Source organism: Malurus melanocephalus, unplaced genomic scaffold (assembly GCF_030028575.1).
Source record: "Malurus melanocephalus ecotype Western Australia unplaced genomic scaffold, MMel_1.1 scaffold_10, whole genome shotgun sequence".
Taxonomy (NCBI): domain Eukaryota; kingdom Metazoa; phylum Chordata; class Aves; order Passeriformes; family Maluridae; genus Malurus; species Malurus melanocephalus.
In genome coordinates, this window is record NW_026623242.1 from 1,576,028 (window position 1) to 1,594,379 (window position 18,352).

Below are 18,352 nucleotides of genomic sequence, written 5' to 3' on the forward strand. Positions count from 1 at the left end.
GCTTTTTAAGGGCTGTTGCTTGTGGCATGGGAAGCAAGTCATTTGTCAGACACTGACTATGCTGTTGGCTCTGTTCTCTTCCTGCAGCAATCTGGATGGTATTTTACTGCTTTATAGGAAGGAATCCTGTTGAAAACACCTGAAGTGATACAATTACAGCATGAGCATTTAAAACCATGGGTATGGCTCAGTTTCCTGGGGAGCTGGAAAGAAGTTACAGAGCACACAAAAATTTTTTTATTATCCTGATTGGTTGCTTGACACCATTTGCATTTCAGTGCAGGTTTGGGCTTAGAACAGTCTCTTTTAGGCAATTGAAAACAGATATTTTTTCCTAAGGCTAAGAGTGCACTGCAGCCAGAATGTGTGTTATTTTGGTTGCAATCTTATGAACATTTGAAAGGTACAGAGGGAAGACCCAGGAACCTCTGGCATTCCAGTCCTTCCCTGTTCCTGCAACTTCCATTGTGATGCTGCTAAATCTGCTTCGACCCCTCAGAACTTAAGTAAACAGAGACTGTACTTGTAGGGAGTTAYGTAGTATTTAAGTTTGTTGAATAGGGTTGGATCAGTACTTGAGTAGCTTGGTGTCAAAGGTTAGATTTTATTATACCTAAGACAGGGTTGGGAACTGACATTACTGTAGCTTTTGAGGTTTTTCTTGATCTGTTTTTTTTAAGTGGTCACAGTATGGTCAGGGAATGAAACGTACAGTGTGTTTCAGTCCCTTTGCAGAAAAGTTCATCCTCTGCTACCTGCTCGCAGTGAAAATATATAGCCCAGGTAATTTAAGTTCYAAATTCACATGCTTTGCCTTTTGTAATGCTGAGACAGAGGAGATCTTTGGAACCGAAGGATTACAGGCTTATTTGAATGATAAAAGCACTGACCTCAAGCAGCCTTTTAGTCAAATCTGGTTTTTGTGTGGTCAGCATATAATCATGTTTCTGTGATACTAGTGCACAGATGTAGTGTCAAAGCTCAGTTCAGAGGTTTAGTTTATTCTAACTGTAGAATTTTTATCAGTCAGTCGTCCTTGCATTCCTTGCCCTGTATTCTCAACTTCTGCCTTGGGTTGCCTCCAGCGCTTGTTTAACCTCTCAGTTAACTGATTGAGCTTGTTAGCCCAGAAAAAAATGGTTGAATAATTTTCTTCTGGTTTAACCAATTAAACTTTSTCCCAGCAAATGGATAAGCACCTGAGTTGGTGAACAGTGAAGAAGCATTACGACTAAGACAACTGAGGGGAAAAGACGGGCAAGAAGCTGATGGATTGTTTCAGCCATCTTATGACACCTTCCCCTAAATCTGCCTTGTAAAGCTTCTCCAATTTGGATAGAGAATTTAGAAGTTATTTAGAACAGAAGCCTCCCATGCATCTCCATGGGACCTTATGAGTAGCAGGTTACTGACTGTCCAGCACTGAGTGTGTCTTTGGTGAAAGACCTCCCTATTGAAAAAGTTTGGTTCTGGAAAGTAAGCATTTCATATTCTTTTTGTTTAAAAAACAGGGKTTTTTTCATGGAAGACTTCCTACTGAGCCCTTGTCAAGATTTTGTATTTTGCCTTTTCTGGCGAAAGTGTTTRTACAACTTTCCTTTAAGAAGGAATCACAAAATCATCTCTTAAACCCAAACAAAATCTCTGTACAGCTCCTTCCAAGGGCAAATCAAGGCTACAGTTCCTTGACTTCACATTCCCAAGCACACGCTGCCTGAGAGGAAGCTCCAACACCCAGTTTGCTGCCTTTTTAAGYGAACAAGGAAAGAAAGAAGTAGTGTAAGAAAAAATGGAAGAGCTGACAGTGAGAAGTGGGACACATTGGGTATAAAAAGCATGAAATCAAAATTGAAATCTCATTAAAATCTTTACCTCCAGCTACTTTTTCGACTTAGCTTACTGTCTTATTGTCTTAGTGTGGATGATGTTTCTGCTGCCTAACTGCTATTTAGTTAAGAATTCTTCTTCCAGTCAGGACTGCCCTACATGACTYTCCTCTCGGTTATATCAGCGCACTCTTGGCAGAAGTTTTGGTAGTAGGGAACGAAATAAACAATTGTGTGTATGAGGTGTTAATTGACTTTGCTTTGGTCAGTTTAAAATACCTTGCAAACTCATGTAGTGCTATTTATGCCAGGTTTCAGCAGAGTTTACTTTTGAAGTAAATATTAAATGAAATGAGCTACAGCGCTGGTTTTGAATGTAGAGCATTATTTTACACCTCGTTAGGTCTATTTTTCCTACTAATACAGCCATGGCAATTGGACAAGCAAAACACTGATGGGATAAACAAAAGCAGTGTTCCCTTCCCATTCTGTATCCATTCTGTAAATGTGACATTAAAAAAAAAAAANACCACCACCACCACCACCACCACCACCACCACCACCACCACCAACAACAACAACAACAAAAAACACCAACTAAAAAGCCCCAAACCACATGGCAGAAGTCAGGCCTGAAAAACCAGGAAAACCTGCACTACAGCAGTTTGCACATGCTCCTGCATCCCTTTACCTAATGTTTTCAGACACTGGAAGGATGATTTTTCCATGTGCAGCTAATTTGCTATTTTACTTAGAAGGTTTCCTCAATGAAATACACAAATGGTATAAATGTGGTTGAATGCTTTTATGCTTTTGAAAATTTGAAGTTTTTATAAACTTTTGAAAGCGACTTGATCCTGATACTTAGCAAGGCCTTTATTAATATCTCTTAAGTAACAATTCTTAACACTTGTTTTGGGCTCTGCTAGTCCCAGCAAAAGCTTATGCTGCAATAGTTGTGATGGGGGAACTGTCCTGAGCATGTGTCTGAGATACCGTGAGAATAAACTGTGCAGGGATGGAAACTTATTCACAGCTTCACACAAGCTGCTGATGCCATGCCCAGAAGATGTAAGAGTATTCTTTTTTGTGGTATCACATAGCAAATAGTTCAAGTGGTATCTCTGATCACTACCTGCATCATGTCTCTGGCATCAGCTGTGTGTGAGTAAACCAGCACAAGAATCAAGTCATGATATGTGTACTGTTCCACACAAAAATATGCACAGCCTTCACAGATGCATGAGTATTGTTGTAAATTTAGTGATGCTCTATTTTGATGTAATAATGACAATGTTATGGCTTTTGAATGCCCCTTGGGTTTTTTCCCCTGTAGAATAAGCTTTGCAGTGCTACCATCCCTTCATACCCTGTTTTCATTGCCTGCAAGACCAAGATATAGCTGCTGATACGGGATTCTAAAAGGCTTGTGGGTAACAGAGTGAATTAAACATTCCTCTTCCAGCTGCTGCTGTTCACAACACTTTTGACAGTTAAAATACATCACACATTYTCTTGTCTGTTTAATATAAACAATTAGTGTTTTAAGTGGAGTCCAGAATCAATCCCAAATAGGAGGATCCAGACAGGCAGTTCAGATAGAAAACTAAGAAGTGTTCTAAATTTATATAAAAGCAGTTTGCAGTCAGTTCAGCCTATGCCTAACACACTATCTACTGCAGCATATCAGACTGTGGAAGCTGAAAGACCAGTGGCTTGTCTTTTGAGGAAGAAGGTTTCATTTTTCATCTCAAAATTATTTCAAAACAACTTTTCATCTGTAGTTTTTAGTATAAAATATAAAATGCTGGGGGAAAATTAAAATTAAAATACAGTCTTTTTGTTTTCATATAACGAACTCTTTGTATAATGAAACATTTTAGTCAACCCAAGATTCATTTTGGAGGAAAGCTTGTTTAGAGAGAATTTTAATTTTTCTTTTTGTCTTTTCTGGAATAAAGACGTTTGAAATCACAGACCTCACTGAAGCAAGCAAAAAAATCCATCTTTTCTGTAGGTTTACATCCTTGAAGCTGAGGCGAACCTGAAATAACAACAGGGTTTTAATGCAAACTCAGTTTTAGTACAGAAGCAACATCATGGCAATAGTATCAATCTTTGTAATTTTAGGAATTCTAACATGATCGTTGCAAAGTGCAATTTGCTAAAACTTAATTAATGTCCTAAATAAARGTTTTTTAATGAACATGTTATCAACTGAAAAAGCTCCTCCTTTTTGTTGCTCCTGACAAAAAGCATTTGGGATGCAATACTATTCAAATGTAAACACCTTCTTGAGTCTAGGTATAGCCTACCACAGAGAAGGTAACATTCCATGCAACATKGTTTCACACAAACCATCTTGAAATTCCATTTACCTAAAGTTTAGGCCTTTGTGGGCATGAAGATTTCTCTAGAAACATCTCTTTCAGCTTTTCYCTGTCAAAATGTAAGCATGCACCTCAATATGAAGCTGGACCAGGTGTAACTATCATTTAGGACTATACTCTCTAGTTATTAGCATGTGTAGAATACATGATAGGAAGCATTAAGCTTCACTTCTGCTTGGCAGGGAAAAAGCTAAATGTTAAGTTATGAACTTTACATTGATGATTTCCATTCATTCTTTTGCAATGGTCAGTGGCCAACTGCACTTGGCCCTGAAGGGTCTACAACAGTGCAAATAATGGATCATAACTAAACAACTTACCAYCTTTTTGAAAGGAAKCTARATAATTAATTTCTTTTAAATTGAGACTTCATCTAAAAGGAGAAAGTCCCCTCCGCTTCTGCAGCCATCAACTCAGTTTGCACCTTTAAAGAAAAAAAAAGAAGCAGGGCACAGGGAGTAAACTGAAAAAAGCTTCAGGTTGTTCAATTTCCTGTTTCTTTAAATTTGTCCTTCTGACATGCAGATTCATCACACTCCTTTCCTGGTGACTACTTCATTAGATTAGTCTAGTTAGTTATTTAGAGGGATTTTTATCTTCTGACTCATAAAATTCTTGAATTCCCCCAAKAATTTCCTGTGTCTGACTGGAATTTTATGTCTTTGTAATTTTAGTGAGACTCCTTGAAGAAGTGGCTGTCTAAATTGGTCTGCTTTTGAGGTCTTCAAACAGCAGATCAAGAGCCAGCTTCGAGCCTGATTCCTGCTTTTCAGGAAAACTGATCCGTGCCAGCACTTCACATCTTAAAATCGTAGTCTGAACTTTTTCTGAATATTTTTAAACTCTTCCTTTCCTGACAGTATTTCCCCTTGCTTGCRCATGCCCTGCCCAGGTGTCCACAATATTTCTGTCCAATTCCAAAAATGCACTCCAGTGGCTCAAAGTGCAGTGTGCATGCTGTTCCATCAGGTTTTCATCGCTCTCTTGCTATAAACCAGAGAAGCTGAGGTTATGGGTATACTGGGCCATTTAGCAGTTGATGAGAAATGCCTTTGTATATCCCTTCCCTGTCTTTTTTTTGTTCCTTTCTGAGGAGGGTGAGAGCCAGATTAGGCTGGAGCCCTGGTGTGCCTGGTGTGCTTCTTTTGAAGGGTTCAGTGAATTGGAGGTGATGCTTTTTGACATGTGAGCTCCAGAAATGTACCGAGTGATTGTAGTGCCAACTCGGCTGCTTGCACTGGGGCTTCGCCTGCCTTCGCTGCCCTCTCGGCACGGAACCACGGCCCTTCCGTGCCCTGGGTCACCGGGGCTCGGCGGTACCTGGGAATGGCTTTGACGAGGAAGAAAGACGGAGGAATGGCRCCCTGCCTGTCTTCCAAAAGTCTCAGGGGGAAACGTGGCCCTTGCGGTATCGGTGTCTTCTCTCCCCAGTCACGGTGTTTGCTCAAGAACAGACCTGAAACACGGCTGTATGGCCACTGGTATGTATCTCTCTGCTGGTCTAGCCGTGAGGTTGCTTCCCCGGGTACATTCGCTTACGGAATCGGCAGGTGGAGACAAGAACAAGGCCATGCGCCGTGGCTCCCCCCGCCCGGAGGCGGCCCCGTTCCCCTCCCCTCCGTTCCCCGCCCCAGCCCCGCTGCCCTCCCGGCGGCAGTGGGAGCGGTGCATGTCCTGGCCATGGCCCGTGCCCAGCAGTGGGATCGGGGCGCCGGCTGCGCTGGGGCGCTGGGACATCAGCATGGCCCAGAGGAGGAAGCCCAGGGAAATATAAATACTAAGAGCCCTTCAGCGTTAGAGAGTATCCAAAGGGCATCCATAGCTGATGCTGAGAAAGGCAGCTACCGCATGTAGCTAACTGTTGTGGGAAGCATCATGTAATGGAGGCAAATCCGCATGAGTATGGAGAGTTTTCCTTAAATTGCTTGAATGCTTCTGTGAGAGGCACTGGGCTGCTTGCCCACTCTTTAGGATCTTGTCTCTCCAGTTTACTCCTGCATATGGGCCTAATTACTTTTGCTGATTCTCTCTAAATCTTTKGTTTTTCCTCTCATTTATGGCAGCAGCTTTCTTTTCCAAGCAAATTATTTCTTCATACATATTTCTTTACCTAGAGTAATATAAAAGAAAACAAGACCGTGAAGTGAGTTGGATGTTTATAAACCAATATTATTTGTCTGTGAAAACATGTAGTGAGTATAATTGACTTCCACTGTGAACATTTGCACTGTGCCTAATTACAAATACTCATACCTTTTACCTTGAAAATTGCTTCCATGTCTTGAACACTTCATGTATGCTACTTTTGTTTAAATTATTTATTTGGATAAAAAAATATAAAGGAAGGGTAATGAAGAAGAAAAAGAAGACATAAAAAATGTGACCATGAAAGGAATAGCACAGGCACAGAAGAGAATAAGAGACCTGTGCTGGGCTGACCTGTGCAGTGGCCAAATTAATGTAATGCTTGCTCAGTCTTTGGGAGATTCTGGAGGCAAGCTGGACTTCCCCCAGGAAAGCATTGAATGAGAACAGCTCCTCATGAGATTGGCTTTAACTACTTTGCTATTACTATCTACAGACTGTGTCACTTGTAACTTAGTATGGCTGTGAAAAGGTTTCCTTTGAAAACCTTGAAAKAAAACATGGTGTGTAGGGGAAAGAGCCTGATTTACTTTAGAAACTGTAACAGAAAACAAAATGTGAATATTACAATCAGAAACACTAACTTTTCCATTTCAATACTTAGAGTTTTCTGAGGCTTTCAAAGTACAAAATTTTCCACTGAGAGTTAAAAGCAAAGGAGTGTGTGTGTGTGTGTCTGCACATGTATATTGTTTTTGTCAGGGTTTTCTGCGAAGAAAGGTCTTTATTTTCTAGCAGGCATTATTACCTAGTTCCTTTTGTTTGCATAAGAGGTTAAAAAGATTTAAACCTCCCCCCAAACCAACAGCAACTCCAAACAATCTAACCCTGCAAATAATTTTATTTTTCCTCTTTTAGGATTTTATGTAGTGCCTGTACCTTTTGCATTCTTTAATGCATGCAGCATAGTGTGTTGCAGAGACCAAGGGGGTAATGTAAAATTAGGCAGGGGTAATGTAAAATTGCCCTGAGGCCTAGTGTAGCAGAGGTACCTCAGAAGTCTGCATAAAATTGCAGTGAGTAGATYTTGCACTTCCCATGAGAAGCAGGACTTTAAAGCTAGGTTCCTTGCAGGGCTTGATGAGCCTGTAGTTCATGGTGAGATGTTCTTGCAGTGGGATAAAAATTCTGCTCCAGAAGTGTAAGACTCTTAAGGACTAGCTTAGTGGATAAGCTGTAATATTMGGCCAAGAGAAGGGTTTTGCTCTCCATGGTGGCATGAGAAGGAGCCATACTCCACCTCTCCATATTCTCCTCTTTCAGAGTCTTGTCCTGTACCAAATAGCCCTTACAGACCTGGTGGTTTGAAGCGCTGTCTTCACCCTGCTTTCAATGCTCTATTCTGTCAGACTTTGGCACACATTGCCATCAGCTAAACTGCCCCAGTTTTTGCCTCAGTCCTGACAAAAGCTTTCCTTTATGGCCAAATAAATTATGTCCATTTTTAGTTCCCCCACCTAGATATCTCACTTAGTATCTAAAGTAAACAGAAGAAAGGGAGTCTTTGTCTTTTCTGTTGTTGTCATGGGGGGTTGTGTTTGTTTGTTTTAATTAGTGTAGCAGCTCCTTCCCTTGTCTCAGAACTTTGCAGCTGAAATAAGAACCTATTTGTCCAGCTGAAATGAGGAGGATGCTTGTCTCCTGAAGCACTCAGTACTAGAGGCATTACAGAAGGAGGTTCAATAGAATGAATAGAACTCCAAAAGGAAGACAGTACAGGCTTTGGGGTTTTTTTTGATTAAAATTAATTCTGTCACCTCTGTAGTTTCAGTTTAAGTGTGCAGCTGAGTTCTGGCTGTTCTTTACAGACTTTATTTCCCAGACATGCATAACAATAGTAAAAGGAAAATATTTCAACAAACAAATTGTGGATGTTCATTATTTGAAAGACCCCATGACAAATTTTTCAAATATGTGTTTAATCTGTGACTGCTGTATATTCCAGGACCAGATGTTGATTATTACAAGGTTGCTGGTTTTTTTTTAACTTTCTCAGTGAACATACTGCATTAGGATTCCAATTTTGTCAAATCACTTCCATCATAAGGCCTGCCAGCTCTACTGCTATTCTGATTTCCTCATCCTATGTGAAATCTTTAGCTGTTTTAGTGAGATTACTAAACAGATTACTCATTGCTGTACCAGTTGCAAAGTATTTTGCAATACTACTTTTGGAGGGAAAACAAAAACAACTATTCGAAGTTGAATGCTTTAGACTGAGGTTATTAGGTCAACAGTAAATTTTAAAAAGTATTTGAGAGATTTCTTGATGGCATTTTAAAATTATAGCTTAAGGTTACACCGCTTCACACAGTTCTATTTGGTTTCTTTGATGCTGAAGATCTACAGCTGACTTATGTGTAAGATACACTTTTAAAAACATTAGCCATGATTTAAAGTAACAAGAGACACTGTTCAGATGAGGGGAGAAACCTGTCCTTTGGGAGGAAGTGAGTTAGGTTCAGTAGTTTTGTTGAACCTGAACCAAGAAAGAAACCATTAGTAACTCAATCTTTGTAAGAAGACTTGAGGAAGCTCCTGCCTACCTGTAGATTTTAGCAGCAGCTACATTCAAAATGTCAAGAATATTACAGAGGAATGCTCTAAAAGAGCCAGCTTGTATTTATCAGTATTTTAGAGCACAGTGAAATCACTAAGGAAGCAGCTAGGGCAAGAGCAGTATTGTGATACAKTTATTAATTGCTAAAGAGAGTAGGCCCCATGCTTTTATTGCTCAAGAGACATCAGGGGCACTCTTGTTCTGAAAAATTCAGATGTCAAATGTAATTGTAGACGCTAAGTTTCAGATCTCCCTTAACAATAATTTTAAACAAATATAACCTCCTCCCACTAACCAAGAAATAAATCTGGATTGCATATGCTGTTTCATCATAAGTTGTTTGGATGCTCTGAGTGCTATAGTAGAAGAAAACAAATACCACCTTTATTCATGGCTTTCACTTTTTTTTTATTTCCCAAGTGGGAAACATAAAGGAAGAAGCAGATGACAATTGTCTGATAAAAGCTGCTATTAGAAGTTCAGTTGTTTTGAAAAATTCCCTTCCCACATTGTTCTGCCAGCATGGTATTTGCCTGCTGCAAGAGACCAACTTCGCTGTTAGAGACAGCTAGTGTTAGAGAKAAGCTCTCTCTTTTCTTCCAGAATTAAGCTTCATTTTGTCTTTGTATTGTTCCCTTCAACCTCAGCCTAGCTACCACTCTGACTCTCTTTTGGCATGGTCTGCTGAAAAACAGTACCATGTTGTCCTTCTTGTATCTGAGTTGTGCTGGAAAGCAACCACTTTTTTTTTTTTTTTTTTTTTTTTTTTTTTTTTTTTTTTTTTTTTTTTTTCCATTGGAATACATATCTAATGTAAAGCTGTTTGCTGGTGAGCAAGCGTCTTTGAGTTCCTGATTCTGCTTCTAGTTATATTTGGGTAAATTACATGAGCCTCCAAAGAAAGTAGTGTTACCTGATGGTAAAATAATTGCAAGTACAAATATTCATTATTCATTCACCATCATGGAGATATTATGAAAAATAACCCAGGATGTTCTGTGCTAGCCAAAAAAAAAGCCCTGTATCTGTACAGTCATCCTACATAATCGCAACATGTCACTTTGTAGTTCTACATTAAACTTTTATGTGAGAAGTTACAGCTGTGGATGCCTATGTCTTTCAGATTCTGTTTCAATAAACCTTTGAGAAAGAAAAAAGTGAGGGCCCTTCAGCTTTACAGCAGTTTCAAAGCAGAAGCTTTATTACCTTTTTTTTTTAATCCTAATACACTTTATATTTTTACACAGACATGGCTTCTCAGTGAAGATAAATGATGAGACTCTACCTTAAAAAGCCTTTGGGTTTTCATTAATCCGCATTAGGTTAAAAGGGAATCAGAATTCTAAAAATACAGCACATCAGAGAAACAAGGTATTTTTCAGGTCAAGGTCCTCTTTTCCATCTGGTGCCATTTGGTAGTTCTAACATCTTCCATCTCCCCCTACTTCTCCATCTGTAAATAWCTCACTGAAGTAAATGCTTGGAATAATTACAGCAAAGAATGATAAAATGCAGGTTGAATTTAATCTTGCTGGGATCTAAAATGAAAAACAACTATAGACATCACTGTTATTGAAAAACTGGAGGTCTCCAATCAGCAGGTGTATGAAATGGTAATAATGTCAGAGCATTACATACTTTTAGATTGCAACTGTGCTGTTCAAAAAAATGCCAAATGGCATATTATTTCAGGATAGGGGAAAAAATAGCCTAGCAGAGCTGATTTTCAAAAGCAGCCTGCCGTTTTGCTTCTGCAAATAATTATAGACCCACATTTTAACGGTTAGATGCCTAAGTGCTTGCATCCATCTAGGAAGCGGGGGATCTAACTACAATAAATGTGTGCAAACTTGCAAAATTGGAAGGAGGTTTGAGATGCTTCAAAAATTGATTAATCAATCAGCAGCTGGACTGCTTTCCAAAAGCTTATGGGAACAAAATGTCTTTCTTTTTTTGCATGAGGTTAGCATTGCCCCGAGAAAGAATCCTATAGTAGCCCACAAGATAAGGGGCTTTAGAGCTTCCTGGCTAAATGTGAAAGAAACAATCTCCTCCTGCTGCTGTTTCATATGTATCAGGAATGCAAAAAGGAGACTGGACTATGGGCACACTATTTACTGTTGCTAACTTCCTCTGGCTCTATTGCTACTTTGGCATTTCAGTTTGACTGTTCAGTTTGTCAGATGTCTGGGACTGCTTTGTGCTTGCAGCTGTGTTGTCCTGATACCCACCTTACACCAGCTGCTGGTATAGGTGTCTGCTGTGGATGGCTCATTAGTAATATTAACTCCATCCGGTACCTGGAATAGGAGGTCTGAAAGTGAGAAAGAAGATGCTTCTTTTGAATGATTTGAAGCCTTCTGTCCAGGGTGGCAAAAGCAGCAATCCAGCATTGTTTACCAAACCCAATATGTCTCTTCCTCCCTGTTCTTCTGAGTTGCTGCCCAGGGCAGTAGCAGGCAAGAAAGCATTCTTTGATGAAGAGTCATAAACCACTGTCTCCTCTTTGCCAGAATAGGGACCATTATGAAAAAAAAAGGTTCCATTTTGCTGAGGGCATGTGGAATGGATTTTAGAAATGCTGTACAGTTTTTATAAAACATTTGGGGGAAGTCCTAGAAAGAGAAAGAGTGGGACATTACTCAGTATCTGTGACACCCAGCAGTGTAAGAGTCTCTCTGTTACTTGYGCGGGATAGAGTGGAAAAGATCTGTTGGTAATGTTCTGTTTACACGTTTTTCAYTGAAATACTTGACAGAAGAAAGTTTCATTGCTTTATTTAGTGTATTTGAGATCCAGGAAAGGATAATTGCTGTATATTTGAAAAACTATTCATCTTTGTTCCTTACTTATTAACTTACCAGAAGCTGGCCCTTAGGACATAATGGCCTGACTCCTGTGGGAAGGATTGCTGGAGTGAACACAAACACAACAGACTTCTATTTTAAAGCCTATTTATGTTGCCATTGTGATGCAATGTGGCTGTGAATCTAAGAATGAACACATTTTAGATGTCTATAATGCAATAAAAATTGCTGGCTGTCACTGCGTCGTACTGTCCTCAAACAGCCTATTTCTTCCTAGCTGGTATGTTTTACCATCAAAAGACAAGAGCCCAGCTCCTGCTGGCCATCAGATGTGGACTACACCTGACAGTGCCATCACCCAAGGAGGGTTGAGTCTCTGAACCAGAGTTTGCAAAAGGATCTTTTCCAGTGCTCAGCCTCGGCAGTGCTAAGGGTTACTGTTTCTCTGGCCCAGCTCAGTAGAAGCACAGGAGATCCAGAATGGTCATCTTCACCCCTGTCCTTGCAGGAGCATGCCCTTAACAAGTAGCCAGAGAGCCTTCAAAGGTGGGCTGAGGCTTTAAAGCACAACTGCAAGCGGTCTGAAGTGTAGAGGCAGCCATCCATATTGCAGCCTTACAGAAGAAAGGAGGCAGGTGGGCAGGAGTGGAGGGGCTGCAGTCAGGGAAACCAGTGAAGTAACCTGGGGTCTGCAAAGTGGAGTCCACTGCTGGGTCATTTACCACTTATATAGACAAAGCTTATGGCTGGCTTTCTACACCTCTGGCAGTTGCCTAGTATGCAGGCAAGCAGACTACTGCTGCAACAGCTTGTTCCTGGCAGCTTTTGAAGTAGACAAAATGGTGAGTGAAGGCTTAGCAAACTGTTGGATGGGTTTTCCACTCTAGCTCAGGAGAGGAAATGAGAGCGCAAAAGGGCATTGATTTTCTGGTGAGTTTGGCTCATCAACTCAATGAGCAATTCACTCATCTTCCTCTCAAGGTCAATAGAGTGTCAGTGTGTCTCACTGTGACCTTCAGGGCCTTTTCTGTTCCAAGGTTTGCTCAGTCAACTCTCATAGAGTAGTGGTTCGTCCTGGGAATGCCTGGCCTGCCATGTTACTTGAGAAGATACGGCTTGGTGGAAGTTAAAAGTCCACACTGTTTAGGTCTGTTTCCTAGTCCCTCTCTTGGGGACTCTATGTAGCAGTGGTGGAGCCTTTGGAGCACGTTTCTCTTGTGGCATGAACTGACAGCCTAATCTGAAGTCACTCCAGTTGGGTACAAAGACTACTTTAGGAGAAGTTTGCCTGTTTGTATAGGTTTCAGATTACTTCATTTTTCAAAAGTGTGTGGAGTGCATCCAAAGCAAATAATTTTTCTCTGGTGAATGGGAAGACCAAAAGGAGAAGTCCGGAGAAAGTAGGATGGATGGTCTTTCTTAATGTCAAAGCTGACATAAACACGTCTTCTACAAACTCTTCTCACAAGATAATTTTCTCAGCAAGACACAAATTGCTTCAATCTCTGTGTTGTAGTCTTTGAAGCTTCCTCCTTATTGCTATAATGAAGGAGGCATGGTTTTCTTTGAGAATTTCTGCAGCCCTGAAGTTTTCCTTCTCCAAAGGCTTTCGCATGTTCAGATAGTTAGCTGCTCCAAAAAGCTCCCTGCTCTTTGAAACTCCTCTGCCATCACACAGGGGCAGACTGGTATGTCTGTTTTGCAAAATTATTAAATTAAAAAAACAAAACAGGCTTCATTAAAAATATTCTGACTAGCACTATGTAAGGCCTCAATTTTCATTAGACAGAGGCCCAGCTAGGAAGTTGAAAAATGGTGTTGGAAAGGAGCCACCAATTAGGAGACATGATTTTTTCTGTCAGCAGGATAACCCCTTTTACAAAACTTGTCATATGTTTACTTCTTTCCTGTTTGTGAGGGTAGTTGTTTGACAGCAATATTTTGCATGAGGGGAAGAATTTATAAATTGTTTTTTTGCAGTTATCATTGGCACATTGTTTTGAATTCCTGTCTTGTGGGATTTTTTTTCCTTGTTCAGGTTTCTTGCTCCTCAGTCTGCTGCTGTCTGTAATTTTCTTTTGTATTACTTGGAGAGAGGGGGATGACTTTCCTTATTTCTGCCATGAGTTCTAGGGTGGAAACACTTGTGATGGTAGTTGGCACCTTGGGAGCATAGGACTTCTGACTTGCAATGCCTTCAGGTAACTTAGAAATGCTACTATATGTGTGCTCTGAAAAGGAAAAGAAACACATTTCTGAGCATTTCTTTGTTTAAAAAAATTTGCTTGTTATGCTTACATCCTAAGAAATGTTCTTCTATGTTTAATAATCTGAGATACAACTGAAGATATATGGATCTTTTTCCAGTTTGCACCTTTTCTCTACTGCTTTCAAAAAAGTTGTCAGCTTCCACATCTCCTTATACAGTATAGAAGATTCTACTGACTTTTCTTTTGGAAAGCTGTCTACATCCTTTATTCATCTGCATGCAGTGATTCACAGTGGTGCTGTGTTTCTTAATAGCTTATTGCAAACTGTTTTATGAAATCATCAGTAGCAAATGTTTAACAGATATTAGGAGAAGAAACAAAGAAATTCTCTATCCTTGGGTGTGTAATACAGGGAGAGAGCAAGAGCTGCCTGTGCATTTTATATTTGGCAAGAGACTGAATGAGAAGACAAATAGCTGGTGAGATTTCAGATGGGCACTGGTACATGCTGGCATGACCTTAAAACCTGTCAGGTGCTTATGTGAGAACCCTGCTTCAGGAAATGGAGCATTATGATGGCTTTTGAAGAGTGGCTGAAAAGTTACAGCTGTGTAACGAGTACCTTCTGGGTCACCAAATAGACCTGCTTGTTTTACCTGTGTTGTGGAGAGGGGGGGACTTAGCATGGAATAATTAAAKAGTGGAAGGCCATTGTTTTGTTTCCATTACTGGAAGGTCAGGTATACATCTCATCATCATCTGGTGTCAGATCATGCAGCTCAGTGCTCAGCTATCAGCTGCTTTGAACATGTGCATTAGTGAGTGCAGTTGTTTTATCCGGGATGCAGAGCACATGCAGACCATCCACTAGTGTCTAATATGGGCATAGTTGTGATTCCACCTGGTCATGTCTGCTCTGAAGCACTCATTACTGTTTTGATATGAGACACAAAAATAATCATCTCACTGCCTGTAATGTGTGATGGCTCAGTGTCTGAACATAGTCTTTTGGGTTTGCCTTGGTGAAGGAAAGGTTAAGGCACATTTTGGGGCTCTAAATTGCAATTTCACAAGTCTTTTTTAAAGTACTTTTATATTTATATTATAAAAGCATTTGGTTCTGTGAAGCCTTGCTATTATCTTTGGGGTGGAATTTGTAGGGTTTTTGTAACTGAAAGCTGAATTGGATTACCTGGGACCTTTGTCCCTGAGCTAAACTATCGCTGCTTGTGGTACAGTACAAGAATCCCTATGGAGATGGAAGTTGGGCAGCTAGTGGCAGCTTAGTCCTTTCCTGTAAACAACTTTATATTTTGGGGGGAAGTTTTCCGAAGTACCTAAGTGATTTTGTATAAAAAGTCTTTCATTATTTCCATGCTCTGGAGTGAGGTAAAGATTTTTAAAAGTGTGATTCTGTCCAGATTTTTGCAGTGCTCTCTGCCACAATATCTGACACCCTCTTTTTTTACTTGTCTTGTTCCTCTTTTCCAGGTTGGCCTTCCTTTTATGATGTGATCAGTCCTGATGCAATTACTTTCAACGATGATTTCTCCTATGGGATGCATCGGATTGAAATATCCTGCAGTCAGGTTAGTTTATAGCACAGACCATTCCAATGGCAAAGGCTGCAAAAACCATTACAGTGTGCTGTACTTTCCTTGAGATTTGCAAACCTTTCAGTTCTGTTAAATAGTAATCATTGTGAGAGAGCACAATGGGTCGTTGGTATAAAAGCTGAGTGGAATGAGCTGAAGGCACAAAGGGATTGTTGGAATGCACATTGTTGTCTCATGTGAGATTTAACAGAGCAGATGTAAATGGTGGGCCTTGGTGCTGAGTTTACAAAAACAGTCTTCTTGAAGAGACTCTCTTCAAAGGAGCTTTGAGCCTGGCCGACTGACTCCACACGTGAGCAGTTGAGAGAAGTCGAAAGCAGTGGAGCGACTGTGTGTACTGATTCCATCACTCTACATTACTGTGCATCCATGCTAACTCATTCCCAACACTCATTCCCAGCGYAGTCCTAATGGCTGCCTGAAACAATCCCATCTGCCCTAATAATGAAGTCAGTAGTCATTCAAAACAGGCCCAAATTTTCCGTTATCTGTCTTGTTCTACTTTCTCTCACCCTTTGTGCTGCCCTCCTTTCTGTGAAGGGAATGGCATAATCATTACCTAGCACAGGGAGAAGCTGCTGCATTGGTGTTCAGCAGCTGTGCCCAGCAGCTTGCAGTCCTCCAGCTCCACATGCTCGAACTCCTCCTGAGAGAAGCAGCAGCTTCATTTGGGCAGTGATAATTTGCTCTTCTTCCAGACAGTGTTGTTGGAGGGCTAACTGATTTTATCCCAATATTCATCCTTCCTAGTCAGGGCTCATATATAAGGCTCAGAGGGAGTTAAGAAACTTCCTAAGAGTATCCATTAACTTCAGTCTGCATAGAGCATTTGGCCAAATTTGTTAATGGCCAAATTAGTGTGTCTGCTAGTTTGTAATGTGTGCTACATAATTCTGAAGTTTTTACATAAGATGATATGCTTCAGAAGATCCATTGAGCACTTTGTGGGAATCTCCACTTCCCTAAATTCGCTAGCAAAGTAGCAATGAGAGTGCAGATGGGGAAGCTGGTGCTTCACCAATGGTTGCTGGCATCAAAAATGCAATCCGGTCACTTTAGCACTGCTTAGTAGGCCCGAATAGTGCTAAAATCTGCTTATTGCCAACCTGCTGAGCCTATATCTGCTGACATACTTCAGGACATGGCCAGAGTTCCTGGAGAAGCCCAAGGAAGCCTGTGGTCAGGCCAAGGAGTCTGGGAATGTCATTTACCTGTTGCCAAACAAAATAATGTTAGCAGACCTGAGACCAGCAATATTAGCAGCAGTCACATGCAGACACCATAAAATAAAAGCAAAACTAAAATCTGAATTTGAAGGAAAAAATATGACCAAGGTTGCTGTATAATCCAATAGCTGCTTCCTACCAGCTATTCAAACTTTCTGGGGCAGTAACCCCACAGATGATCAAGTCACACATGAAAACAGCTTGTGCAGTGCTGAGCACCTGTGCAGCCAGCAACAGCTAATACAGCTGCACTGTGTATGTAGGAGTGTGAATCACACTTGCAGCTGCAAAAAGTGTGCAGTTTTATTGCAGCCTGCAAAGTAGTGGGATTGATATGACAGACCTTGGTAGAACTGGAGGGAAATACCATTTCCCAAACCCGAAACCTTATTAATCCTTTGCAGATGAAAAGTAGTTGATTTTTCTTTGAAAGTCCTTCCCACCTATCTGAGAGAATTAAAAATACATTTTTAACGCTCTTCATTATAGAAAGCAAACACAGCAGCAAAAAACCACTGTAATATTAATCAAATACATCCATGGGATCATCCTAGAAATTACTTTCACAGTTTTTTTGGAAACACATCACCCTGGGTGTATTTACGATGTCAGTGATTAGTGACAGGCAGAAATTAATACAAATGCAGTTGAGGAATACTGTAAAGCTGGTTGCATCTCTATTTTTCCTCTGTCCTGTGGTCTCCCTGGCTACTATTTCTACCTGTACAAATCAATGAAATTCTGTAGTCACAGGAGTAGTGTTTGCACACCAGTAGCTCAGACTCTCCRCTCCAGCAGCTGACTGCAAGCTGCTTTCCATGCCTCCCAGCAGCATATTAGAACCAGGAGGCTTGGGAGATCCAAGCATACTGACAGTTAGCAGTGCCCCCCTTTCCTGCTCCCAAGTACATCTTGGAATGCTTTAACCATTTCACTATCCCAGTGCATTCTGCCCAATATATTTATGTGCAAAGCTGCAACAGATGATTGTTTCTTTTTCAGAGGTTCTGCAGGCATGTATATATGCCCTAAAAAAATGGGCAGCCCCTATTACATGTGGGAAGGACGGTAAAGTCAATTCATCCTTTGTATTCTCAGCTGAGTGCCAGGTTTCTTATACTGGGATACAAAGGATTGAATTACATTTCTGTTTGGGGCAGATGAGTTATAGCATCCTCTATACAGAGAATTGCCACATAAATTTTTGTTGAGGGGTAGTCTCAAAAGGTAACAAATTTTGCAGTAATTCAATCCTGGTGTGATTCTGCCATCACAAAAAGGTGTAATGAGACTACCTTGAACTCTCACACAGCTTCTCAGGTTTTGTGAGGAAAACCTTTTTGATAGATTGTCCCTGTAGTCTGTATGTGAATATATTACTCCTACAGACCATTTCTCTCTACAGTTTCTCTTGTTGTTTCTGTCTAGTAGAGAGGGAATGATTTATCTTTTGTTAAATGTTAGTCTGGAAAAGATCTATTTAACACTTCCAGCCAGGAGGTTTTGAAGCACTCTTGGTTGAGATAAGATGATTTAATTAGGATGCTGAGCATTTAGAAAAATACTCTCTCT

The 18,352-nt window shown here is 40.5% G+C and overlaps 1 protein-coding gene across 1 annotated transcript in view; it reads left to right on the forward strand.

The window, feature by feature from the left end:
• MSRB3 (methionine sulfoxide reductase B3) overlaps window positions 1-18,352 on the forward strand; it is an 84,167-nt gene that overhangs the window by 61,131 nt on the left and 4,684 nt on the right. Inside the window, exon 6 of the mRNA XM_057378139.1 lies at window positions 15,430-15,527. Within this exon, the coding sequence (XP_057234122.1) occupies window positions 15,430-15,527 (98 nt within the window). The remainder of the gene's footprint in view (window positions 1-15,429; window positions 15,528-18,352) is intronic.